This window comes from Diplotaxodon limnothrissa, linkage group LG15 (assembly GCF_057381915.1).
Source record: "Diplotaxodon limnothrissa isolate DT_005_m linkage group LG15, D_limnothrissa_male_GT1.1, whole genome shotgun sequence".
In the NCBI taxonomy this organism is placed as follows: Eukaryota; Metazoa; Chordata; class Actinopteri; order Cichliformes; family Cichlidae; genus Diplotaxodon; species Diplotaxodon limnothrissa.
Window position 1 is genome coordinate 39,141,170 of NC_140610.1, and position 26,731 is coordinate 39,167,900.

The 26,731-nt window shown below is 38.6% G+C and overlaps 3 protein-coding genes across 3 annotated transcripts; all 3 read left to right on the plus strand.

Moving 5' to 3' along the window:
- Positions 1-443: 443 nt before the first annotated feature.
- LOC146617966 (receptor-transporting protein 2-like) lies at positions 444-1,302 on the plus strand. Its single transcript, XM_085373109.1, has 2 exons — positions 444-592; positions 975-1,302. Exons 1-2 carry the CDS (start codon positions 444-446, stop codon positions 1,300-1,302), a joined length of 477 nt encoding a protein of 158 aa, XP_085229235.1.
- A 962-nt stretch (positions 1,303-2,264) lies between these two features.
- On the plus strand, positions 2,265-6,184 carry LOC146617967 (5-hydroxytryptamine receptor 3C-like). The gene is made up of 10 exons (XM_085373545.1): positions 2,265-2,288; positions 3,000-3,057; positions 3,388-3,551; positions 3,748-3,792; positions 3,919-4,025; positions 4,316-4,485; positions 4,575-4,741; positions 4,960-5,170; positions 5,619-5,804; positions 5,895-6,184. The coding sequence occupies exons 1-10, from the start codon at positions 2,265-2,267 to the stop codon at positions 6,182-6,184; spliced, it is 1,422 nt and encodes a 473-aa protein (XP_085229671.1).
- Positions 6,185-15,466: 9,282 nt separating this feature from the next.
- LOC146617968 (5-hydroxytryptamine receptor 3C-like) lies at positions 15,467-26,159 on the plus strand. Its single transcript, XM_085373546.1, has 16 exons — positions 15,467-15,488; positions 15,712-15,805; positions 16,741-16,859; positions 16,986-17,155; positions 17,399-17,573; positions 17,843-18,025; positions 18,555-18,727; positions 19,368-19,431; positions 20,199-20,362; positions 20,530-20,574; positions 20,856-20,962; positions 23,073-23,242; positions 23,371-23,534; positions 23,813-24,023; positions 25,584-25,793; positions 25,876-26,159. Exons 1-16 carry the CDS (start codon positions 15,467-15,469, stop codon positions 26,157-26,159), a joined length of 2,355 nt encoding a protein of 784 aa, XP_085229672.1.
- The last annotated feature ends 572 nt before the right edge of the window (positions 26,160-26,731 follow it).

Consider the following 26,731-nt stretch of genomic DNA (forward strand, 5'->3'; position numbering starts at 1 on the left):
GATGATAAGAATCACGTGTTCACTAATGTTTTTTATCAGCTCTTTTTCCCACTAATGTTCACTAATGTCTTTTTTTTATACACAGTGAAAACATTTTGCACATTTTCGTCACACCGACTAAGTGCAAAAAGTATAGCAATACAGAAAAGCCTTCTGAGTCTACCTGGGCAAAGAGGAGCATGGAGAGCAACCAGAAGGTGTCAGTGTTGCTTAACAAGAAACGCTTTCAGTATCGATTGTACAAAACTGTAACTGAAACTTAAGATAGCGTGTTTTACAGTTGTAAGTTTTGTCTTCCCCACAAACTCTTCTGGCAGAGCCACAGTCAAAGTTCGCAGCTTGAGGAGGATGACTCATTCTCACCAGCTGTTTGTTTACTGCACACATCAGCTGTTAGAGTTATCCTTCTTCTTCAGCTACCAGCGACCACTTTAACCTAAAAGATGCTGCCACCTGAATGGATACGTATCTTTCGTATTAAAGCACAGAGTCTTAAACGAGGAGACTCTTGGTATTTAGAGTATGATGAAAACATTGAGCCTGACAACCTAGCCATGGGCTGGAAGCAGTACATCAGGAACACAGGTGCAAGGTCAGTGTGGTTTGTATATTCAGTATGGTATATTTCATAGGTTAATATATAAAAAATATAGTTGCATTATGCCAATTACTGTGCATGAAGATTGCAACATTAAAGATGAGGGAATAAATGTAGTTGCTAAGGAGGCTTAGTTCATTAAAAGTAAAAAGAATATTCCAGAGTTTCAATGATGGGAGCATATTTTTTAGACTAGCAACACTAGAACTGAAGATGTAAGATGGAGCTGACATCATTTGTTTCCTTTCACTTCCTTGCGTGGGTGCCATCTCGTTAAAAAACAATTCGATGCAAGTTTAAACTCGTATTAAAAATAATCATATAATCACTCTAGACTCTTCTAGTAAAGTAACACATGCTCTTTTTCATTTCCAAGGTTTAAATGTTCCATGTGCAGAAGAGAATGGCCTTCCAACAAGGTGAAGGTGCTCTTCCACATGCGCCTGAAAAACGGGCAGGGCACTGTCAAGGTGAGGCCCTTACGCCAGAACTGCAAGATGTGCTCCGAAGCTCCAATGGAGAATCCCAGCGTGGAATCTGACAATGTGCACATCCTCATGGAGAATCTGGTGGAGAAAATAAAACAAAAGTGCTACCATAAAAACCCTGGTGGACGGAAGCGGTATTTCAGAAGCTTTGACGTTGACAGCCCGCATGAGCCCACACATTGTGAGGGGTGCATCAAAGGCGTGTGCACAAAATGAGCTGCTTTTAAAGTCAGCCTGTTTCTGTTCGATCATAACTTTGCCTTCTTTCATTCTGTTTTATTGTATTTCTTCTTTCTGTAATAAGCAGATGCACATTGTTGTATTTATCCTTTATTTGTGCTTGGTAGCAGACAGCTTTAGCTAATATATTGCTTTCTTTGTTAAAAACGTTAATTAGCACAAAAGCTCTCATACATTTACTGTTACAAATGAATTAAATAAGTCAAGATTTAAATATGACATGAAGGTCTACAGGAGTCACTTTTCACATTTAAATTCGTATTTTCTGATTTTGTAAATAAATAATACATATTTTTGAAAAAATAAGCATGACGTTATTGTTCAAGAGAGGTGGGCAACATCTTCTTTTTTAATTTGATTTAGAGCCACACACACAGCTTACACATGAAGCATGGTACATACCATGACTTTTGGTAAATATAATACATTGTTTTACAATGAGCCTGGGTAATTTTTTCAAAGAGAAAAAAACACCATTCTTCAAGAAAAAATATGCAAAGATATTATTGGATTGGTATTTTAAGAACAAACATGTGCATGTTCATAAATATTAATAAGTACACTTTCTCTTATGTTACTTTTTTAATTGTAAAAAAAAAAAGGAAGGGGGTGAACACGTGCTGTTGTCTCAGACGATATTGTTTTCTTACAAAAATTTTAAAAAAATGAAAATCTTCTGGAAATGTATTTTATTTCTCCATTTTTTTCAAACTCGTCAGTGCAAGAGGAGACTTTAGTGCGTCATGTTTACTGATCCTGCAACTGTAGTTAAACTGCCTTTATGAAGTGTTTGTAGTGCAGACAAAGATAATACAAAGAATAAATAAAAATCTGCCTTTAAATTATAACTTACTGTTTTTCATGATTTAGAAAAAGATATTCAAACATCAGTGCAAGCCCCCTAAATCTTATAACTGGTTATGTCATCCTTTGGCAGCATGAACTGCAATCAAGCATCTGTGGTAACTGCAGATGCGTTTTTAACGTCACTGTGGAGGAATTCTGGCCCACTGTTCTTTGCACAATTGTTGAAAAAAGGAAAAGGTTATCTGACAGGAGGTTTTGCATGAAAGCAAAGTCAACCTGTTTGTCACACAGCAACACCTCTTCATTTGCCTGTGATCAGCAGGTGTGGCACTGACATTGCTGTGGTCAGTCCTCAACATTTTTCGAGTCACACACTGAGGTACAGTACATTAACTGTGGTTTATCTGCATGTTGTCTGAAAACACCTACAGGCAAAGCACTTGCCCTGCCTTTAGTTTTGCCTGCTCCACAACTTTTCCATGGGTTTGTCCACATCACGTTTTGTTTAGTGACATTATGTATATCTTGGCCATGAAGGCTGACTTCGACTTGCGAGAGTTAGTTTCCCAGATAAGTAGAGACACACTTTAGGACTGTAGGCGCTGACTAATAGGGCTGACAGCAAATGAATGTGTCCATTTTTGAGAAGATTATTATTCACTAGTATATCAAAGAACAGTTTCCAAAGCAGCTGGAATACAACAATTTCACTTTCAAAATGGTAAGGTATACCTGCATTGTGTTTATGTTATGTTATTCCTTAGGATCAATAAAGCACCACCAATTCAATACATCCTCTGTTACTTTATTTAAACATTTCATCATTTAACCATCAGACCTTTTGATTGTACTTGCTTTTATTCAAGGGTCTCCTGTCATCAATCAAGTCTACCCTGATTATTTCCCTCAGTATCTTCATGCCAGGTAAGAATTTTCTGAACCATACTATGAGTATTTGAGTTTCATTTTCAACAACAAGTCAGCATCAGTTTCAAAAAGAAAAAGTCTAGAAGAAAGTTTTTGGTGTCTACTGAACAATGTTTGTGTAACATAGTAAAAGAACTTCAGGATTAGTGAAATTATCTTGTACTGAGTTATAAATTGGAAATTCAAATCAATATAGAATTCATTAAATTCCAAATGATTTCTACAAAGTACAAAATAAACACAGATTTTTTTTTTCTTGTTAAAATCTCATTGCAAGCCAAACATTGCAACATAATTACACTCAATATTATTTCATTGTCTCATCAGCTTTTTGCAGTAATTACACCATTAGCTGCTCTCAGCCAACCCAACCTGCCCTGCTGGAGGCTCTGTCTCCGGTCTTTGACTTGAATGACATACGGCCTGTGAGGAACATGTCAACATGCACCAATGTCACTATTTTCTTCACTCTGTATGGGATTCTAGGGGTGGTATGTTCACCGATCAGAACATCACATCACATAAAATGTAACAAGTGTGTATACAGACTGCACTCTAAAACTCTTTAAGTAAAGGCAAAATACTTAGAGAAATGGATAAACCATATCCACATTGCTCAAATGATTCTCTTTCCATAGCAACACCAATGTTTTTTAATCCCTTGGCATATACTGGGTTGTCTTTCAGGATGAAAAGGCACAACTCTTGACCGCTTACATTTGGCTACAGTGTGTGAGTACTGCAATGATCCGGCTACGTTTTTTCTTCTGTGATACAGGAATAATCATATTTTTTAAAACATCATGATTACGTGTAGCATGCGTGATCTATCCATTGTCATGAGTTTTGTTCTTTTAGTTGTGGATAAATGAATTTGTCAGCTGGGACCCAGTTCAGTGTGGTACAGACATGATGGCTCTTCCATCAAGCCAATTTTGGATTCCCGATATTGTAATCAATGAATTGTAAGTGATATATTACCAAGCCTGTGCCTCTCAAAGCATACACATATTATAATCTATGGAACCAAAACAAGTCTTTTCCTTATATTTTCCTAATAATAAATACATTTTGTATTTGTCTTTGTTAATGTTTGGCCATCTTACAGCAATATTTATTACATGTAACTGTGCAGTTGCCATGTTTTTTATAGGTCCATAATTGTCTAACTACTAGACACTGTAATTCTTACCAAATGTTCAAATAGGTGCCATGTTTGTTATTCACGCCATCATTTTTCTAATTGTTCTTACAGTATGGAGGAAAACAAGGCACCGCCTGTTCCCTATCTGTACCTGTACAGTAATGGTCAAGTGAATTTCGCTATACCTGTCAGAGTTGTTAGTTCCTGTAACCTCAATATCTACACCTTCCCCTTCGACATACAAAACTGCATTTATACCTTCAACTCCTACTTGCACTATGGTCAGAAAATATTTTATACATATACATTACATGTGGACAATTAGTGAGCTCACCTTTAGCTCAGTATTTTCCTCTTTGCTTTTCCACAGCATCGGATATAAAGATTTATCTTGGAAGATCTGCAGAACTAATAACACAGATCTCCCAGAGTGTGATGGCCACCATGGGTGAATGGGAGCTGCTGGAAATCACCGCCAATAAAGTCAATCATGATGGAGAGAATGAGAATCTTTATTATGATGAGCTTGAATTTCAAGTAGGTGGATTGCAGTGCCAATAAACTGCTGTAATTAGGCAGAAAGGAGCACATACTTGGGCTTGTTCACATACCTCGTATTAATGTGTCCATAATGCCTGTTTTGTAAATCCAACACAGCTAAAATCACGATTTGCTTACATACACGATCCACTTGGTCACGATAAGAAGATTTCACAGCACAAACATACCTGACCAAGTTTTCCCTTATTGTACAGATCAGATTGAAGCGCCGGGCCACTATGTATGTGGTCAACCTCCTCCTCCCCAGCTGCTTTCTCATCACAGTCGACCTCTTCAGCTTCCTGCTGCCACCACAGAGTGTGGACAGGTCCGCCTTCAAGATGACCCTCATCCTCGGCTACACTGTCTTCCTGCTCATCATGAATGACCTGCTGCCGGTCACCGGAAACACCATACCCCTCATAAGTTAGTGACACTCAACAAAATGTCTACGGTGATTTCTTGAAACTGTTTGTAGTTATGTTTTTTAATTATTAACTTATCCTATACTAAAATATATATATATATATAATATGAAAGGTACTGGTTAAAGAAAGTTAAGGGAACCCTTACATCCCATATCAGACCTCGATCTTATAGAGTCAAGTTGAAAATCTGTACTCACATACATACTGTAATGCAGTATTAGCATTGTATACTTATATACTTGTTATAGATACACATACATAACATGTGTGAAATAGTCAAATCAATATTATTATGTCCAAATTTGTAAATAATGTTCACTTTTTTTTAAACTATATTTACATGTGCATTTAAAGAACAGCTTTTAAGATAAAAATATATAGATTAGTGACTTAGACTGTGACATTGTAAACTTGTATTGTTTCTGGGTTCCTTTGTCTCTCTGTAGACGTGTTCTTTTCTCTCTGCCTGGCTCTGATGGTGGCCAGTCTGCTGGAAACAATCCTCATCACCAACCTGCTGTGTGGGTCTGCTGACTTCTCTCCTGTCCCTCACTGGATGCGAGTCCTTGTTCTGCAATTTCTGGGTGTTATTGTTTGTATGCCACGAATGAATAAGAAGCCAAGAGTTTCAGGTATGTCAAACATAAGTAGCGAGTTTAGAAATCTAAGGTTACAAGATTAGGTGACTATGAATATTTCTTCTTGACTTTGCTTAGAAATAGACCTTAAGACCAGGACTGCTGTGGCAGCAATTGAAACTTATGTGGGGCTTCAAGAGCCAAAGGGGCAATCAGCGGAGGACCTGGCTGTGTATGAACTCAAGAAACTGGGCAAGGACCTCCAGGCCATTCGCCTGAAGGTTGATCAGGAGCTAAAGGACAGCCAAAGCTCAGAGGAGTGGATGCAGGTGGGTTTCATCATAGACCGCCTGCTGTTTGGCCTCTACATTCTCTTCATCTCGGTCAGCTTTATCACCATCATCATTATCTGGGTGAACTCGTACAATAAGTAGACAACTGCCATGTGTTTTAAAGCTCTCCATTTGTGCTAGTGGGTTGAATGTTAGTGCATTTTGACCAAAATTTTGTCATTTTTGTAGATGGTGTGAAAAACTACCTTCTTAGAGCACATTTATGCAGTATGTATAGTATAGTTATACTGTATTTTGCATTATTGTTTCATACTGGACTTTAAATTAGCTCTGCTGCATTTATAATCATTCATCTTTACCCTTCTGTGTTGTACTGTACAATTTTTAAATGGAGGAAACCACTGTATACAAAATAAAACGTCTGTAAAATTTAATTCAATTTGTGAGTGACATTCATTTCGAAACGCACAATCATATCCCTGTGTAGATTATATAAATGGTATCATATAGTATAATGGTTTCCTTCTAAGTACTTCAGACTACAAGCTGCACTTGAATCATACATTTAACCCTCTTTAGACTGTGGGAGGAAGCCAGAGCACCAAACCTATCGAGTCACACAACATAAAAACTTCCCACAGACAGGTCCCAAAGCAATCACGTTCAAACAGGGAATTTAGCTTTGAGACGTTATGCCAATCATGGCATCATCTTCTGCTTTCCATTTGATATTTAAAACTTCCAGTTTCAGCACTGTAGTTTTTGTTTAACACAAAGGTAGGCTATATGGGATATTCTTTATTATTATTATTATTTATGTTTTATTGCTTTTCTTATTTATACAGCATGTACAACAATACAACTTAATTACAGTGGGGGGGGGGGGGGGGGGGGGGACAAAATAAAACAAAAAAACAAACAGACCAGAAAATACAATGAGATTATACAAAATCGGGCCTCCCATTTTGTACATATTTCAACCATTTCAACCAGTAATCCTCAAATGAGTCCACCTGCAACTTTAGCCTAAAAGTTATTCTTTCCATTAAAAAAATAGTCTACGGGGTGGGCCATTTATATGGATACACCGTAATAAAATGGGAATGGTTGGTGATATTAAAGTCCTGTTTGTGGCACATTAGTATATGTGAGGGGGAAAACTCCTCAAGATGGGTGGTGACCATGGTGGCCATTTAGAAGTCGGCCATCTTGGATACAACTTTTGTTTTTCAATAGAAAGAGGGCCATGTGACACATCAAACTTATTGGTAATGTCACAAGAAAAACAATGGTGTGCTTGGTTTCAACGTAACTTTATTCTTTCATGAGTTATTTACAAGTTTCTCTTTGTTCACAGCCATTGACATGTCAAAGAGGTTAACACGTGAGGAGCGGATCGAAATTGTGTTGATATCTGGTGAACGCAGTTTTTCTTGTGACATTACCAATACGTTTGATGTGTCACATGGCCCTCTTCCTATTGAAAAACAAAAGTTGTATCCAAGATGGCCGACTTCTAAATGGCCACCATGGTCACCACCCATCTTGAGGAGTTTTCCCCCTCACATATACTAATGTGCCACAAACAGGACTTTAATATCACCAACCATTCCCATTTTATTACGGTGTATCCATATAAATGGCCCACCCTGTATATCACATCAATCCACTCATTTATAGTAGGAGTGTCCTCTTTAAGCCAACGGCGGGTTATGGCCTTTTTGGAAGCTACCAACAGCACATTGAACAAATATTTAACCGGTTTGCATAGATTAAGACTCTCTAAGTTTCCTAGGTACAATACTGCAAAATGAAATTGTATTTTCTTTTGGAAGATTGTTTCCAGGACATTATGTATTTCCTTCAAAAATGGAGCCACACGAGGACATTCCCAAAAAATGTGGAAATGATTTGCTGCTGCATGTCCACACTGCCTCCAGCATGTTGTGTTATGAGAATAATTGGATTTTTGAGCCGGGGAATCAAAATAACGAATTACATTCTTCCAACTGAATTCCCTCCACGAGGGGGAGATTGTTACCGACCACTGCTGCCAACAGATCCCATCCCATTCCTCTCCTGTTAGGGATATATTACCCTCTGTTTCCCATCTTGCTTTAACATATCTTGTATCATGACCCCTTAGATTGGTCAGTGAACAATATAATTTGGAAATAATTTTTTGATAGGGTGCATTTCTATATGCATTCTTGAATATATAAATAATTTCTTCATTCCCAGTCGATAACTGGGGATGTTTTAGCTTTTTATTCAGGAAGTCCCTCAGTTGCAAATATCTAAAAAAAATCTTGATTTTGCAACCTAAACTTATTCTTAAGATCCTGGAAACTCATCACTTTTCCATCTTTCAACAAGGTAATGTATGTGATGAGACCTTTATTAGCCCATGTTTTAAATGTCAAGTCGGTCTCTGGGTCATATGTAAACCAACTAAGGAATCCGGCCCTCTGGTTTAATTTATACTTTTTAAGTACTCTTTTCCATGTCTTTATTGAGCTTACTATCCAAGGGTTGCCCGGGAATCATAACTCTGAGGGATCTCCTATCAGTGCCCCGACAGGGAAGTTACCTCCCAAGGAAAGTTCCACTTCCTTCCATCTTGAACAGTATCCAGGTTTACACCAGCCCACCAGATTTCTTATTTGTGTTGCCCTATGATAGTCATATAGGCAAGGGAGGCCTAGTCCTCCTTTATCTTTGGGAAGCTGAAGTGTTTTAAACTTAACTCTTGGGTCCTATTCCATTCTGCAAAGTATCTGTCAGGGTTTTCTATAGAAATTGTAATATCTACCATGATATCTTTTTTAAGTGGGGAGTAGTTGATTTCTTCCAAACTGGTTATATCCATTGATTAGTTAATGCCCAAATATTTGATCATTTTTTTGTCCCAGCCTAGTTTGTATTTGCTGAGCAAATTGGGGGGGGGGGTTGTAAAAGCTACTAAGAACTTGTGTTTTTTGTATATTCAGTTTCTATCCCGAGTAGGACCCATACTCCTTTAACACTGACATGAGCTCCATAAATGATTCAGTAGGTTTTTATATGTAAACCAAAACATCATCTGCAAACAAGGCCAATTTCTGTTCACTTCCAGCAATATTAATCCCTTTTATTTTATCATTCTGCCTAATGCTTTGAGCCAACGGCTCTATAAAAATGGCAAATCAGAGTGGACTCAGTGGGCATCCTTATCTTGTGGACCTTTCAAGCTTGAAAGCATCTGAAAGTTCACCTTTGATCTTTATTTTTGCAGTTGGACTATTATACAAAGCACTCAATATTGTAATGATCGACCCATTAAACCCAAATTTACGCATTACTTGGAATAAAATTTCCCATCTCACAGAGTCAAAAGCTTTTTCAGCATCTAGACTCAATAATATAGCTGGTATTTTATTTAAATTAATATGTCTAATAATTTGCAGAGTTCTCTTAACACTATCATGGGTTTGGCGCAACCTAACAAATCCAGTTTGATCTAGATTTATTATCCTTGGGATGATACCTTCAAGTCTATGTGCTATGATTGACGTAAACAATTTGTAATCTACATTTAATACACTTATTGGCCTGTAGTTGGAACATTCTAATTTGTCTTTACCATCTTTAGGTATAATAGAGATTGTGGCTTGTTTCCATGTGGAGGGTGCTTCTCCCTTTGTAAGGACACAATTAAATGTTTTAAGTAAGACCGGTGTCAAAGGTTCCCTTAATTTCTTGTACCACTCCGCAGTAAAACCATCTGTACCCGGAGATTTTTTTGCCTTGAGTTTACCAATTGCCAAGTGAAGTTCTTCCCTTGTAATTTGCTTCACTAACGATTTTTCTTCTATTGTAAGTTTAGGGAGGTGTAGCATGTCAAGCAAACTCTCCATTTGATCGTCATCGTTTGTGGGTGGTTATAAATATAATTTTTCATAGTATCTCTTAAAGCAATCCTTAATTTCCTCTATACCCTGCATTTCCATTTTGGTTTTTTTTTTCTTTCAAATCAAATCACTTTTATTGTCACATCACATGTGCAGGTACATTGGTACAGCACATGTGAGTGAAATTCTTGTGTGCGAGCTTCACAAGCAACAGAGTTGTGCAAAATACAATAATGTAAACAAGCAAAATACAAGAATGGCTACATCTGAAACTAATAAATATATGTACAATATATAATAGTGTATGCATTTCTGGATGTGTATACTAAATATTTTCCTACGTGTGTGTGTGTGTGTGTGTGTGTGTGTGTGTGTGTGTGTGTGTATACACATTTTTACAAATTAAATAGTAAAAAAAAATAAAAAAATAAAAAATAAAAATAAAAATAATAATAATAATAATAATAATAATAATAATAATAAAATATATAAAATATACAGAGTTGAATATGTGCAAAACAAGTGGCATTTATATACAGTGTGGAGTGCATAATGTTGAAGTTCCAGTAGTGAAGCTGAGGTGTCTATGACGTGTTCAGCAGTCTGATGGCCTGGTGGAAGAAGCTGTCTCTCAGTCTGCTGGTACGGGACCGGATGCTGCAGAACCTCCTTCCTGATGGAAGCAGTCTGAACAGTTTATGGCTGGGGTGACTGGAGTCCTTGATGATCCTCCCCGCTTTCCTCAGGCAGCGCTTCCTGTAGATGTCTTGGAGGGAGGGAAGCTCACCTCCAATTATCCGTTCAGAGCACCGCACTACTCGCTGGAGAGCTTTGCAGTTGTAGGCGGTGCTGTTGCCATACCAGGTGGTGATGCATCCAGTGAGGATGCTCTCAATGGCACAGTGATAGAAGGTCCTGAGGATGCGGGGGCTCATGCCGAATCTTTTCAGTCTCCTGAGAAAGAAGAGGCGCTGCTGGGCCTTCTTCACTGTTTTGTTTGTGTGTACTGACCACGTAAGATCCTCAGCCAGGTGTACGCCAAGGAACCGGAAGCTGCTCACTCTCTCCACAGCAGCGCCGTTGATGGTGATGGGGGTGTGTACTTCTCTGCACCTCCGGAAGTCCACTATCAACTCCTTTGTCTTTGCGACGTTGAGGGTGAGATGGTTGTCTTGACACCAGTGGGTCAGGGCGCTGACCTCCTCCCTGTAAGCTGTCTCATCACCGTTGGTGATAAGACCCACCACTGTAGTGTCGTCCGCAAACTTCACAATGATGTTGGAGCTGTTAGTGGCTGTGCAGTCGTAGGTGTAGAGTGAGTACAGGTTTCCAGATCCCTTATCGTGTATATTGTTCTGTCTGCTTGTTGTTTCCTTAATCTATATGCCAATTGTTTCATATATTTAGCTCCCCCCTCATAATATCTTTGTTTCGTTTGGACGTCTTGGGTGTATATCTCATCAATTAGATTTCTCTTCTTTGCCATTTCTAATTTTGTCTTAGTATCAATAGTATTTTTGTGTGTGGCCTCTAATTGTAATAGTTCCGACTGCAGCTTCTGGAATCTTGCAACTTTGGATTTTTTAATATTAGAGGTTATAGTAATAACTTTTCCTCTCATCACTGCTTTGCACGCATCCCACAAAACTCATCTTTATCATTGAATTCCAGGTATTCAGCAATGTCTTCTGTCAAATGTTCACATGTCCCTTCATTCAGTATACTAGAATTTAATTTCCAGTTGGTTATTTTTCTCCTTTGAGTAGGGTTTAAAGATAAATATAGAGGGCAGTGGTCGGAAACGTCCATTGACCTGATATGGCACTCATGTATTCTGTTCATGTCAGTACCAAAAGTGAGGAAGTAGCCAATTCTCGAATAGGTTGCATGTGGATGTGAATAGTAAGTATAGTTCCTTGCTGTTGAGTTAAGGTTCCTCCAAGTATCCACCAATCCCATCTCCTCTATCAGAAGGTTTAGTTTTCTAGTTAGTTTTTGTGATAGAGATATTCTCATCCCCGCTGCGTCCAGATGTGGTTTTAATGTAATATTAAGGTCTCCTCCACAGACAAGTAGTCCCTGTGCCTCTGTCACTACTTTCTCGAATACTTGCCTATAGAAATCAAATGTGGAACCTGGAGGAATATAAACATTATAGAACATGATCAATTCCCCATCCAATTTGCCCTGTACCAGGATAAATCTGCCTTCTCTATCCCTAATTGTAGCAAAAAGTTCATAAATAACCCTACCTGATATTAAAATAACCACCCCTCTTGTATGTCTTAAACCATTTGAAGAGTAATAAGCATGCTTGAAACCTTGTCTCTTAAGTTTCTCGTGCTCAAGGCCCACCAAATGAGTCTCTTGTAGAAATGCCACATCAATGTCCTCTCTTTTCAGTTTACTAAGAATTTTTCCCTGCTTTGCCGGGCTTTGGAGCCCATTTACAGTAAGTGAGAGTACCTTTAACGTTGGACTTTATTATAACCAGATAGAGCCATGAATGTGCATTCCAAATGTCACTGAGGTAAAACGTTGCGCCCCCACTGTTAACACAAAACTAAGATAGGTACAAAAAAACAATAGAGCCCATATGGAGTCCTCCAATTACTCAGGATCGTTCAACCCCTTTAGGTCCCTGTTGGGGAGAGGAGAGTAAGGACCCACCATACGGTGGGAGCTCTCCCTAGTGTTGTGGCGACTGTCCAGCAGGTACATCCCACTTACACTAGATGAATCCAACATATATGGCAACTTATAAATCTGATCAACTGAACTATCAACGCACCAACTTGAACAGCAATGAAACCAAATGGTGCATATTCCCTTCTTATATAGTCTGTTTGCTTGTGAGTTTAGCTCTTATCCTCCTTGTCATTCATATTTAATAGTCTCTTCTATATTCCCGCAGTTTGCATCGGACTTGAGTTTCCATTCATGGCCCTCTGTCCCTCTCCGTATCCACTCCATGCCATGAAAATGCGTTACGTACTCTCTCTTCAGTGCTGGGTCCCGGGTTCCAACTCAATGCCCCGTGCTCTCAGCTCCTTCACTGTGTCCTCGTAAGTCCGTGGGTCGGTGCTCCAGTGGATGCAAATCCGCTTGAAGGGCGTTTGGAACCGAATGTTCCTCTCTTTTAGTGCCTTTTTTATTCCCGTGTAGGATTTGCGTTTCTCCATGACTTCAAAGGCATAGTCGTGGTCAAAAAGAAATCTGCTTGTTTCCCAGAAACACTTTTTTCTTCCAGGCAAGCCTAAGTCCCTCTGCCCTAAGTCCTTCTATGTCCCTTTGCCTCCGCAATGGCCTTACCCTGTGACTGCTGTGTAGCCACACATTCGAGTAGCTTTTGGTTTAGTTCCTGTTTAAACGCTGCCAACTCATCGGCCAGCTTATTGCCAGTGTCCTCCGTGAGTCCCAGCAATGATTCTTGGACTTTATCTTTAAAGCTGCCAAGCTCCTTGGACACTTTTGCGATCTCCCGGAGGATGATGCTATCTCCTCCTAACTCAGGCAACGCTGACTCGTGGCTAGGTAGCAAGCAGCCGCCATCTTCCTTGTCGTGTGGTTCCATTCTTTTTTGGATCTTTGCCTCCTCAGTCTTTGATTGGTTAGTGTTTTTCTGTCCTCTTTTAGATTTTCCCTTTTTCATCCCTTTTTGAAAGGGCTGACGTTATTACTTTCAAGTCTGGAGGCCGCAATTTAGTTCAGTTGGAACAGAGCTCAGTGACTATGCGTCCATTGTGCTGCCACGCATCACCCGGAAGTCCCAGCCTCCGGCTATATAGGATATTCACTCCAAGTATGGTGAACTGTGAGTATAGTCTTAAGACATTCAAGCACACTCTAAACACTTTCCCCCAGTATTTTAAAAAAATATATTTTTACAAATATTAGGAGTTTCAGTGTTTAGTAAATTAAATGACAAAGGCGATATTGATATGATGCTTCAGGACAGGTCACTTTTTTTTTTTTAACATGTACTGATGTAGCATTTATAGATCATGTAGTTCATGCCGATATTTATCATGAGGTTTGATTATGAATAAATACTTATCTTGCTAGACAACATCTGTAAATCTGACTGAGTGTAAAAGTTGTTGAAAATTTCATTGAAATACTGGATGTCTATGAGGTATCATATCATCCAAGCAGAGAACTGTGTGAAATTTTACACATCTGTCCACTCAGTAGCTCTGAAGCTAAACTAAAAGCTAAATAATCAGGAGCACAATGAATTCTTGGTGGCTTTTACTTTGTGGAGTAAGAAATCAAACTATCATCAATCAAAAAAACAAAACAGATATTGCAACAAATATAAGAATCTGATATGTTGATATGATCCCAATATGTATTTTATTTAAAATGTTGCAAGTTCTCCATCACAGTTAGGAAGACAGTCATTAAATGTATATGGAAAAGTAATAGGCTTAATATTATGTTTTATAGCTTGTAGCCATGCTACTGCAGTATAGGTATAATAGTGTTATAGTTAAATTAATTACTAGAATATAATTTAGTCTGTTAACACTTTTCTGCTCACTGATAAACAAACAAAGTAACGCTTAGGCTGGGAATCTTGTTGTGGTGCATTATGATCACATATCGAAAATTTCCACAGTTGGACTAAAAATCCGACCTGATACAAAGTATCTTGATACATAACTCATAAAGGAGAAAAGAAAATTACATTTTAAATTCAACAGAGAATTTGACGTAGTAGTGACGCAGAAACACAGAAAGTGATTATAATCAAAGCAAGTATAGCCAAGATGACATGAGGAATTTTGTTTTATTAGTAGTAGTAGTAGTAGTATCATCTCAGGTTATTTCTTTGTTCTCATCGAATGGGTGAATTTTAATTTATTTAAAAAAAAAAAAACATGTTACATAAAATAATAAAAGCTTGTTTGGCAGACTAACACCTGCTTGTCACAGGTTTCTCTGATTTGCCTGTGGTGGGCATGTGTGACACTGATGCTACTGTGGTCAGTCCTCAGCATTTTCAAGTCACACACTGAGGTACCTTACATTACCTGTGGTTTATCTGTGCTTTGTATGAAAACACCTACAAGCAAAGCAGCTGTCCTGCCTTCTGCTCCGCATCATTTGCCCAATGTTTGTCCACATCACGCTTTGTTTAGTGACAGTATGTATATCTTCGCAGTTTAGTCTTGCAAGAGTAAGTTTCCCAGATAACCAGCAGACACACCTTTGCTCTGCTGCTGCTGACTAATACAGCTGTCAACAATTTTTTTTTTTTAAATGTGGCAATTATTTAAGGAGATGATTATTCTGTAGTATACCAAATAAAACAGTTTCCATTCAAAAAACAGCTGGAATACAACACTTTCACTCGCAACATTATGGTAAGGAATTTTTTCTCGTTACATTGTCACAAGTGTTACTGCTGAAGTTAAATACTAATAATAGTGCATATCTGTTACTTGAATCCAAAATGTTATTACCATTTTTTATCCATAAATCCTCCTGATTGCGATTACAGGAGCTTCTTCCGTCACTCAGGCCAACCATGATTTTGATCTTCAAGACGGGTATGTGTTTTGTTAAGCACAATGAAAGTGTTTGAGTTTCAGTTTTAACAACAGTGTGTTCAGTAGTTAATCAATGACGTTAAATATAGTAAAAGTATGAGCATTAAATCTGGAGAGAGACAATTGAATTGACAACTACTGAATTCACTTCAGCCAAATCCCATTGCAAGCCAAACACTACAACGTAATTACACTCAGATTCATGATTTTGTTGCCTCATCAGCTCTTTGCAGTGCTTACATGGTGAACTGCTCTGCACCAGACAAACCTGCCCTGCTGGAGTGTCTGTCTCCAGTCTTTGAAGTAAGTGACATATGGTCTGTGGAGAAAATGACAAATTCCACCGATGTCAGCACTTTCTTCGCTCTGTGTGAGATACTAGGAGCGGTATGTCACCTGTCACATGAGCTTATTTACGATGTCATTAGTGCTTCCCAACAGTGTGTATGCATATTTTATATTTTGGTATCTATTGTATCTGAAACTCTTGAGTTGAAGGACTGTCACAAACTAGTTCAAACTTCTTCAAAGAGAGGCTTTCTGTGTTTTCTGTGGTAGAGACTTTTTGTTCTGGTCTTCCAGGATGAAAAGGCTGAACTTCTCCTCACTTATTATTGCACTATGTACTGCAATAATTTTAGTAGCCATGCAGGGGTTTGCTTACTATTTGTGCTGATACCAATTTTGTTGTTTTAGTCTTGGATCAATGAGTTTGTCAGTTGGGACCCATTTCAGTGGCGTACTGAGCTACTACATCTCCCCGGAACCAAATTGTGTGTTCCAGAGCCTGTAATCAACGAGCTGTAAGTACAAAATCATTTACTCTTTATCTCAAACTCCGCACAAGTATTTCCAAAAGAGCAGACATCTAGAAACTAAAATGAATGTTTCAGCATTATGTGGGATACTCTGTTGTTGTAAATGCCACAAATCCTCTGTGCCTTTGTCTTGAAATTACAAATCTAACTTATATGCAAACAAGAGAATATGATTACACTTAATTAAAAACCCTAAATTTAATCCCGGGATTTGAGAATGTTGAATTTTTGGATTTTGAAAATTGTTCTCCTGAATATTGTGCAAAAAGACACATCAAGAAGTATTTTTACAAAATAATTTAGTTTTAGTTTTTCGCTGTGACATAATGGGGTTATTGTTGGGGTTGTTTGTCAACATCAACGGTGCTTTTAATTTATGCCATGTCCTCATTTCACACATCTATTCACAAGAAAACACCCTGTTCCCTGTGTAGTAATAGTACGGTGGATGGCGGTCTACCTGTCAAGGCTGTCAGCTCTTGTAACCTTGATATCTGCACCGTCTCCTTTAACATACAAAACTGCAACCCCTTCAACCCCTACTTGCACTTTGGTAAGAACATTTAACACTTATGCATATCAGTTTCACCCTTTTTAATTATATCTAAATTGAATGTGGGCTTTAAGTGAGCTCTGACTAAAGTCAGCATTTTTCTCTTCACTTTTCTTCCCCGCATAGCGAGGGACATAAAGATTTTTCTTGGAAGACCTGCAGAAATAAAGGCAATAGTCTCCAAGAGTTTGATGGCCACCATGTGTGAATGGGAGCTACTGGATATCACCTCAGATAAAGCAACAGAGAATGATATTAACAGTGATGGTTTATGTGCTGATGAGTTTAAATTTCATGTAAGTTGATTCTAATGAGAAGCTACAATAAATAGTAAGATAAAATCAAAGCTATGTTGTAATTTTTTCCCTATATTTTTTAAATGTTTAACATTATTGCAAATTAAAACACACCTAAAAATATAAATTCAGTCTAAATCCTGAATTATACAGTTATATAGCAAACATACCAGGTACCAGGTAATGACAAGCATGGTTCACAGCTTAAGAGTACCTCAGTTATCTCTTCTTTTCTTTCCACAGATCAGATTGAGGTGCCGGGCCACTAAGTATATGGTAAACGTCCTGTTCCTCAGCTGCTTTCCACATAGTGTGGACAGGTCCGCTTTCAAGATGACCCTCATCCTCAGCTATACCGTCTTCCCGCTGATCATGAATGACCTGCTGCCGGGCACTGGAAACACCATACCCCTCATATGTGAGTAACACTCAACAAAAAGTCTACACTGATTTCTTGAAACTGGCTACAGTTGTGTTTGAATAGAAACTGGACTGGGAACATTCTTCTAGAGTGTGTAAAAAATTACAGTATAGAGAAAAATATGTAATCTTACATGGAACAGGTTTCCATGCCAACAGTATTTAATGCTTATGCCCAGGCACACGCACAAATTCAGTCAATTAGGCTGCGACATTGTAAATCTGTATTGTTTCTGGGCCTCAGCACACACCGTTGTCTCTCTGTAGGTGTTTTTTTTTCCATCTGCCTGCCTCTGATGGTGGCCAGTTTGCGACAAATAAACCCCATCACCAACCTGCTGTGTGGGTCTGCTGACTTCTCTCCCGTCCTTCACTGGATCCGAGTCCTCACACAATTTCTGGGATTTCTTGTTTCCATGGCACCAATGAATAAGAAATCAAGAGCTTCGGGTATGTAGTTTTTAAGTCGCTTTGAAGTGGTTAACAATCAGTAGCATGAGGAAATTCAGGATAAAAGAAATAATTGATTTTACAGAGTTCAAAATAATTTATTTTGCAAAGTTGTAAAAAAAAAAAAAAGACCTAAATCAAACAATCCTCGGCACATGAACTACTCCACAGGAAGGCAGCACAGGACAATAAAAACCAAAATAAACGGCACATATTGAGGGGCTGTTGTGATTGTAAATAATAAACAATAACTGAACATTGATATGTTCTCTTCACAACCTGTGCAATCAATAATGACTCAATTAACCACACATGTACCTATCTATTTGTTTATATTTCTATACTGTTTATACAATATTTATTTTCAGAACATATTTTTTATTTTTTATTTATGTATTTTTTCAATAGTTAAACTGATTGTTTGCTTCCCTTGCTTTGCACTGAATGGAGTAGCACATAATTTTGTTGTGCTATTAGCATTATGGCACTAAAGATTCTGATTCTGATACTTTTTCTCTCATTGATTTAGAAATAGACCTTAAGACCACGACTGCTGTGGAAAATATTGAAGATTACGAAGGGCCTCAAGAGAAAAATGGGCCAGCAGTGGAGGACGGGGCTGTGCAGGAGCTAAAGAAAGGGGGCAAGGACCTCCAAGACATCCACCGGCAAGTCAACCAAGGATCAGAGGACTGGATGCAGGTATTCAAATATTTATCTATTTTGAGTGTACAAAAAATACATTGTAAATATGTTTGCCAACCTTTATGGTCTTTTAGGATGAAGCCTTGGATATTTAATCTGTTTTTAAGACTGGAAAAACATGAAAAAATAATGTTGTGATATCATGAAAACAGAGGCTCTCCCTCTTATTGAAAACTCCAACAGATATTTCTGTATTTCCTGAGATTATATCAATAATATGTTTACACAGTGTTACCAGTTACAAAATCTAATTTTATCTGCAACTTAAGAATACAATGATGATTAAACCATATTGCAGTGTGGTACTTAACCCAAGTAATCTAAAACATCAGTTTCAAGACCAAGATACACCTCATTCATTATTCACACTTGTAACTACTGTTGATTGTGTATATCTAACAGATAAAAGATATAAACCTGCTTTTACATTGTGGGCATACAAGGAAGGTTTGCATAAATTTCATACCAGATGTTTAACAGATCTAAGATGAAGAAATATTTAACAACGTCAAGGTTTAACAGTTAGGTTCGATTTGAACGTTGGTTTTTTTAATGACCTGTAATGACTGTCTTTAAAAAGATTCCCACGCCACTATCACACCACTCAAACTGACAACCACAGTTTTAATGTTTTCAGTGCTGCTCGCTGAAAGTCAGGCCTTCAAAGCTTCTATTAATCTTCATCTCTCTGCTCATGCATGGTAAGTTCCTATAATGTACAAATACACATTTATTTATATTATTAAAAAATAACTAATTCTTATATTACTGATTATTTGAATCTCCTGTGTAATTAATTGTTGATGTGTTGATTTTCTCACAGTCACTATCCAAAATACTAAATAGTATTTAAACATATAAATGACGCATTGTAATGGTTCATCAAACTGTGTTATTATTTGCACTATACCGCCTATTTTATGTGCATAATCTACAGTGTCAGACATCTTATTAAAAAATAATCTTATTACAAAATGATGTTATACCTGTTGAAATTCCGAACTGCAAATGTGATTTCCTATAGTCCGATTATAACACCTATTAAAGGATAAAGTGTACATGTTTTGTATTGGAGGATTTTTTTTTAATTTAAGGTTGTTGTACTTGACTTGTTCACTTTGTCAGCGCCACTCACACTGACAGTTAGCTAGTCTTATAAATATTTAAGGAAGAGGAAACATGAGGTCCTAGCAGCCAAAAATTGTCTAAAATACACATTTAGCCAGAAATGTTATGGACCATGTTGTCCAATTCATTCCTGTCTAGATTTTAAAGATTTTACTTTTAGATTAAAAACTGAAATTCAAATTTGAAACTTGATAAAGTCAAGTTTAGATTTAGATAAATGTAGATATACATGATGCCTCACTCGTATTTGGGTCGCGTTTGCCAGAGTTGTAATTGTGGGCGTTCAGACAAAGGTATTTGCTGCGACATCATAAGGGCACATTTCTTCTTTCCCTCGTAGCTCAGTACAGCTCCACCATACTGAACTGCTCCAACCCTGATACACCGTCAGTGCTGGAGGCTCTTTCGCCAGTCTTCAACCTGAACGCCATTCGACCTGTGGTGAACATAACAACAGTCACTAACGTTGGCCTTTTCTTAACTGTGTTTGGCATTTTGGGAGTGGTAAATGACACCTTTGTTACCATGAAACCATTTCATTATTAGATCATGTGCATGCGCTTTTCTGCATACTGTACAACATTAAGAGCATAAAATGGTCAAAAGCAATTTTCCATGAGGGCAATTTTCTATTTTTTTGAGAATAAATAAATTAAAATCTTCTTTTTCAGGATGAGAAAGCCCAGCTCCTCACAACATTTCTATGGCCAGATATTGTAAGCAGTTTTTTCATAGTACATTTTCAAGCAATAATGAAACAGCTGATTTCTACCCATATCTATGCATAAAAAAATGTTTTTATAGATGAAAGTTTAAGTTTTGCCCTTGAAATCTTTTTGGGCAGCAAATAGGCAAACCCATTAGTGACATAAAAGTGTTAAGATAAAAGAAAAGTTTTTGGGGTTCCCTTTTAAATTTAATTATCTCGAGTTTTTAAATGGTAGCCAGCAGGTTTTATATTGTGTTTATGTTTACATCTGCATGGTTTGTGTTGCAGCAATGGGAAAATGAATTCACCAAGTGGGACCCAGAAAACTGTGGAACTACTCGGATTTCAATTCCAAGAACAAATCTCTGGGTACCAGATATTGTAATCAATGAAATGTAAGTGCCATCTTCAATAATTTGCAGATTAAGATAATTTCTTTTTTATGTATATGTGTGATCTTGAGACCTAGCCTGACACATCATTAGCCAATAAAGTGCTAACTTTACTAAGCAGCAAAAACAAAAATGGAGAAGGTGCATACAGGTGAAAGTAGAAAGGCATGGTCTCTGTGCATACTATTGTCAGGAAATATTTGAGTTGTGACTCCAACTAAATGGTAAATGGCCTGTATTTGTATAGCGCTTTTCTAGTCCCTAAGGACCCCAAAGCGCTTCACACTACATTCACACATTCACACACTGGCGATGGCAAGCTACATTGTAGCCACAGCTGCCCTGGGGCGCACTGACAGAGGCGAGGCTGCCGGACACTGGCGCCACCGGTCCCTCTGACCACCACCAGTAGGCAAACACGGGGTTAGTATCTTGCCCAATGATATTTGGCATGCAGCCAGGAGGCAGCCTGGGATCGAACTACCGACCTTCTGATTAGTGGCTGACCTGCTCTGCCACCTGAGCTACAGCCACCCCTAACTAATTTCCATCTATCCATTTTCTTGCTCTTTCTTTCTTGGTCGCGGGGTCAGCAGCATCAGCAGAGAAGCTCAGATTTCTCTCCCAAGCCACCTCCTCCAGATTAGTTAGGGGAACAACGAGGCATTCCCAGGCCAGTCAAGAAAAATAATCTTTCCAGCTTGTCCTGGGTCTTCCCCGGGACCTCCTCCCGTTGAGATGTGTCAAGCACACCTCACCAGGACGCATCCTTATCAAATGCCTGACCATCATAACTGGCTCCTTTCAACTGTCGTAGTTTGCTGTGTGACAGACCCAAATGCAGGACTTATACACGGGGGAGTAAACCCAAAACAGCACCTTTATTGCTGGAAAAACTCCAACACTGATACAAAAAACAAAACCAAAAACAAGAAACTAGAATCATGAAACTCAAACTAAAAAGCTAAGAAACTAGGAAACTTAACGTGGGAGTACAGAAGAAACACACGCAGCACAGAGGTACATCATGGTTAACAACATGAGGAAAACACAGGGCTTAAATACACCAGGGAGTAAAGAGGGAATGGAAAACAGGAGGGAAACAGCTGGGACTAATCTGACATAACGAGACGAAGGGGAAGCAAAACTCAAAACAGTGAATGCAGGACACAAGACTATCAAAGTAAAACAGGAAACAAAAGACAGGTGCAGAGACGCAGACTTGACAAGGAGGCAAGGCTGACAGAGAAAACAGAGTGAACGTGAAGCACAGAGGCAAGAGTACAAACTGCGACATGGAGACACGGCTGACTGGGGAGACACAGGGAACACAGAGACAGGGGAGAGTAGACATGAAACGTGGGACACGGGAACAGAAACTAAACACAGGCTAAGATGAACACTGAGGGAGGGAGCACTAAGATTCCTGAGAGCTTAAGAAATTAAGATAACCAAAACCAAGAACAACAATAAACAAAGAATATTTAACAAAAACACAAACACTGGGTCACCAGACCCAGCACCTTGACATCAACATGGAGAAGTAGCGGCTCTAGTCCGAGCAAAGTGGTCCTGAGCTAGGATAGTAACTCCATCCCAAGCAGGGTGAATGGTTCCTTTGGTCGTGTACACATAAGGGTCTTCTGAAGGCTCTTCTCTTTGTGTGATCCCTCACCCAGGACCAATTTGCCATGCGAGGGGACAAAGCTCCCTGACAGCATAACCCCTGGGATCAGTAGGACACACAAACCCCTCCACTACTATAAGGTAGCGATTCACATAGGTGTCCAACTGATGTCAGTGGAATAACATAACAATAGTGTGGATAGGATAATAGAGCGGCTTGGTAAGACTGCTATCCACTATATGAAGGTATAATCTTTTTGATCTGCCTCCTACAATATTTAGCAGACAGAATGAAGCAGACAAGTTAACACTTAGCAGTCATACTTAATATTAGGCGGCACTCTACATATCAACTGTAAGCCCTTTCTTCATACATTTTCTATTTCTGCCATGTAGCTATCTGAGTAAACTTAATTTTAATAATGAGGGCTCTATCAGCATACAGGTGCTTGTGTTTCTAAATGTTATGTCTTTCATCTTCCTGCAGCATGGATGAAAACACTGCTCCAAACGTCCCATATACCTACGTGCTTTCTAATGGCATTGTGAGTGATTCACAGCCTGTCAAAGCTGTCACCTCCTGCAGGCTTGACATCTACTTGTTTCCATTTGACATTCAGAACTGCACTTTAACCTTCAACTCATTCACACTCAAGAGTAAGTTCATGAGGATCTTTCACAGTCTGTCCTATGAAATGAATGGTTTAGTTTATAATACAGTAAAATTATTTCACTGACATTAATATGAATAGTCTTGTCTGACAAATTGACTATTTTCCATGCAGGTAATGCTCTGCAGCTTTATCTGACAGAGACTCCAGAGAGGATGTTTGAATACTCTAAATCAAGGATGGCAACGATGGGTGAATGGGAATTAATTGGAATTACAGCAAAGAAATACACACTACCATCTACAGCATCGGGCTTTTATGATGAAATTCGCTTCCATGTAAGACACTCTTACACTGTAAAACTATAATGTTATTGTATGATTTAATTATTCATACTATAAGAAAACGGAGGACACAAAGGCAAAGGCTTTTAGAAAGTAATCCGAAACAAGAGTTTTCTCTTCATTATCAGATATTTAACTGTTCAGTTAGTATATCAGAGGAACTTAGGATCTATAGAACATTTAAATCAAATACATCTAAAAGTTCTAAAAACATCAAAAACACCCAGGAACATCAGCACCGTCCTTAGTGTTAAGTTCTCACTTTGCTGCAGATCTCATTGCGGCGCCAGGCCATGCTGTACGTAGTGAACCTCCTGCTCCCCAGCTGCTTCCTCATCACTGTGGACCTCTTCAGCTTCATCTTGCCTCCCAATGAAGTCGACCGGTCTTTGTTCAAGATGACACTAATCCTGGGCTACACCGTCTTCCTGCTCATAATGAATGACCTGCTGCCTGTTACTGGAAATGCCATACCTCTCATAAGTGTGTTTACATTGTCTGGTTTGGTATACATTTCGTCCCAATGTGACTTTTTGGCCCAAATACAAAAGGGTTGCTTGTTCTGACCTACCTAGAGATTTAACAGTATAACTACCATAATGTAATGATGAAGCTAAATGTGAGAAAGAAAACGATGTATAATATATTCTTAAAAGTAATAATAATAATAATGATAATGGATAGCATTTATATAGCGCTTTTCAAGGCACCCAAAGCGCTTTACAATTCCACTATTGATTCACTCTCACATTCACACGCTGGTGGAGGCAGCTACAGTAGCTCAGGTGGCAGAGCAGGTCAGCCACTAATCAGAAGGTCGGTGGTTCGATCCCAGGCTGCATCCTGGCTGCATGCCAAATATCCTTGGGCAAGATATTAACCCCGTGTTTGCCTACTGGTGGTGGTCAGAGGGTCCGGTGGCGCCTGTGTCCGGCAGCCTCGCCTCTGTCAGTGCGCCCCAGGGCAGCTGTGGCTACAATGTAGCTTGCTATCGCCAGTGTGTGAATGTGTGTGTGTGAATGGGTGAATGACTGAATGTAGTGTGAAGCGCTTTGGGGTCCTATGGACTAGAAAAGCGCTATACAAATGCAGGCCATTTACCATTTACAGTTGTAGCCACAGCTGCCCTGGGGCAGACTGACAGAAGCGAGGCTGCCATATCGCACCATCAGCCCCTCTGGCCAATACCAGCCAAAGTTTACCTTTAAAAAGTACAATTCATCATATCTAATCATTAACAAAGTGCCAGGTTTTTGGTTATACTGCACAGTTATTTTTGGCTATTTTGTTTCAGCTTTGTGTTTCTAGGTCTGCACATTTCAGTTTAGTTCTTATTATATGAAAATGTTTAGTTTTAATTTAATTGTTATTAAATTAAATTAGTTTCAGTGTTAGTTTGGGTCTTTTTAATTATTCTTATTATTAATAATGAATAACAAATATGTCAGACTCGAGATTTAGGAAAATCAATATATGCATTACAACACACAAAATTTTTGAGAGCAGTTGAGTCACAGTCTCATAGATCAGAATCAGAATCAGAATCAGAATCGTGTTTATTGGCCAAGTATATGTGCAGACACATACAGGGAATTTGGTTCCGGTAGATGGTGGCTCTCAAGCACAGCAATGTAAATCACACACACACACACACACACACACACACACACACACACACACACACACACACACACACACGTCTATATATACACATACATACACAAAGCTGTGTAAACCAACTATAAATAATGAGTCTAAACTTATATACATAAAATACAGAAATGAATGAGGTGGAATGAATACTACAAAATGTACATAAGGTGCAGCTGCAGTCTGGCAGATTAAAGCGTCAACTGTGACAATTTTTGTCACTGAGCTGACAGGGGCTGAGGATATTTCTTAAATAGTTTACGGCTTGTCTCCATTCCTCTGAATAGACCAAAAATATTCATGATTTTAATTTTTAAATATTTTGTCTGGATTTAACTTGTATTTGTCTGTAAAATGTAAACATTAATTATTATTCCACTATCATTTTTATAGATGTTTTCCTGTCTATGTGCCTGACTATGATGGTGGGCAGTCTACTGGAAACTATTGTCGTTACAAGCTTCCTGCACGGTTCCTCTAACTATTCTCGAGCTCCTCGCTGGATCAGAGTGCTTTTTCTTAAAATCCTGGGTCGACTAGTATGCCTTCCTCCAAAGCCCAGAGATCGGAACGACACAGTGATCCAAAATCCAGTCACACAGGGTAGGAAACAAGATCAGGATATGCAAATTCTTAAAAAAATGTCAAAGCTGACATAATCTTCTGACTTGTCTCCGCTCAATAGAAATGCCAATCTACTCTCCAGTGACAGAGGAATCCAAGACTCTGGAGAAGAAGGGGCCACTGGGTGAGGACAAAACCCTGCAAGAGCTGAGGAGCCTGGGCAGAGGCCTCCAGGCTATCCACCTTCAGTTGGAGAAGCATCTGAGCAAAAGCCTGAGCACAGAGGAATGGATCCAGATAGGTTTAATCATAGACCGCCTGCTGTTCATCCTTTACATCATCTTCATAACAGTCAGCTTCATTACCATCATCATTATCTGGGTGGTTTCATACAATGCGGCCTAATTTAACTTTTTAGCTTGTCTGTTCTTTAAACTCTTTGTATTGTATGTTTTGTCATTTTAGTATGCCAGTTATGCAAATAAATATATAGCAGAGCCCTGTTTTCCAACAAAGCCCTTCATCTGTCTTAAATTTCAATGACTTTGTGAACCAATAAGACAATTAAATCAAGATATTTTAAAGTCCAGATAATAAATCTTACAAATATTCTAAGCTGTGTAAAAGCATCTTAACTGATGATTGTTTTATATTGAGTTCTTGTGAACCCTATACATACATCTTCTATAGCAGCAGTTTTCTGTATTTGATGTTTGGTGCTAAATTACTCAAAAGGCTTCAAAATTAAAATAAAATTAAATAATAAAACAAAAGCACTCATAGTGTGCAACCCCCACACTATGGTGTATTTTATTATCTTCACCCACTGCTATCTTTTATGGTGTGGTCTGCTGGGGCGGCAGCATCTCTGCTGGGGACAGGAAGAGACTGAACAGGGTGATCCGAAGGGCCAGCTCTGTTCTAGGATGCCCTCTGGACCCAGTGGAGGTGGTGAGTGACAGGAGAACGGCGGCTAA

Bases quoted from the DNA above. Each gene is read 5' to 3' on its own strand.
- LOC146617966 (XM_085373109.1), top strand. From the start codon at position 444: ATGCTGCCACCTGAATGGATACGTATCTTTCGTATTAAAGCACAGAGT. The intron at 593-974 runs GTCAGTGTGGTT...TTCATTTCCAAG, and splicing joins ATCAGGAACACAGGTGCAAG to GTTTAAATGTTCCATGTGCA.
- LOC146617967 (XM_085373545.1), top strand. From the start codon at position 2,265: ATGAACTGCAATCAAGCATCTGTG. The intron at 2,289-2,999 runs GTAACTGCAGAT...CTTTTATTCAAG, and splicing joins ACTGCAATCAAGCATCTGTG to GGTCTCCTGTCATCAATCAA. The intron at 3,793-3,918 runs GTGAGTACTGCA...TTGTTCTTTTAG, and splicing joins CTTACATTTGGCTACAGTGT to TTGTGGATAAATGAATTTGT.
- LOC146617968 (XM_085373546.1), top strand. From the start codon at position 15,467: ATGATTTTGATCTTCAAGACGG. The intron at 17,574-17,842 runs GTGAGTAACACT...GTCTCTCTGTAG, and splicing joins AAACACCATACCCCTCATAT to GTGTTTTTTTTTCCATCTGC. The intron at 20,575-20,855 runs GTAAGCAGTTTT...TTTGTGTTGCAG, and splicing joins CATTTCTATGGCCAGATATT to CAATGGGAAAATGAATTCAC.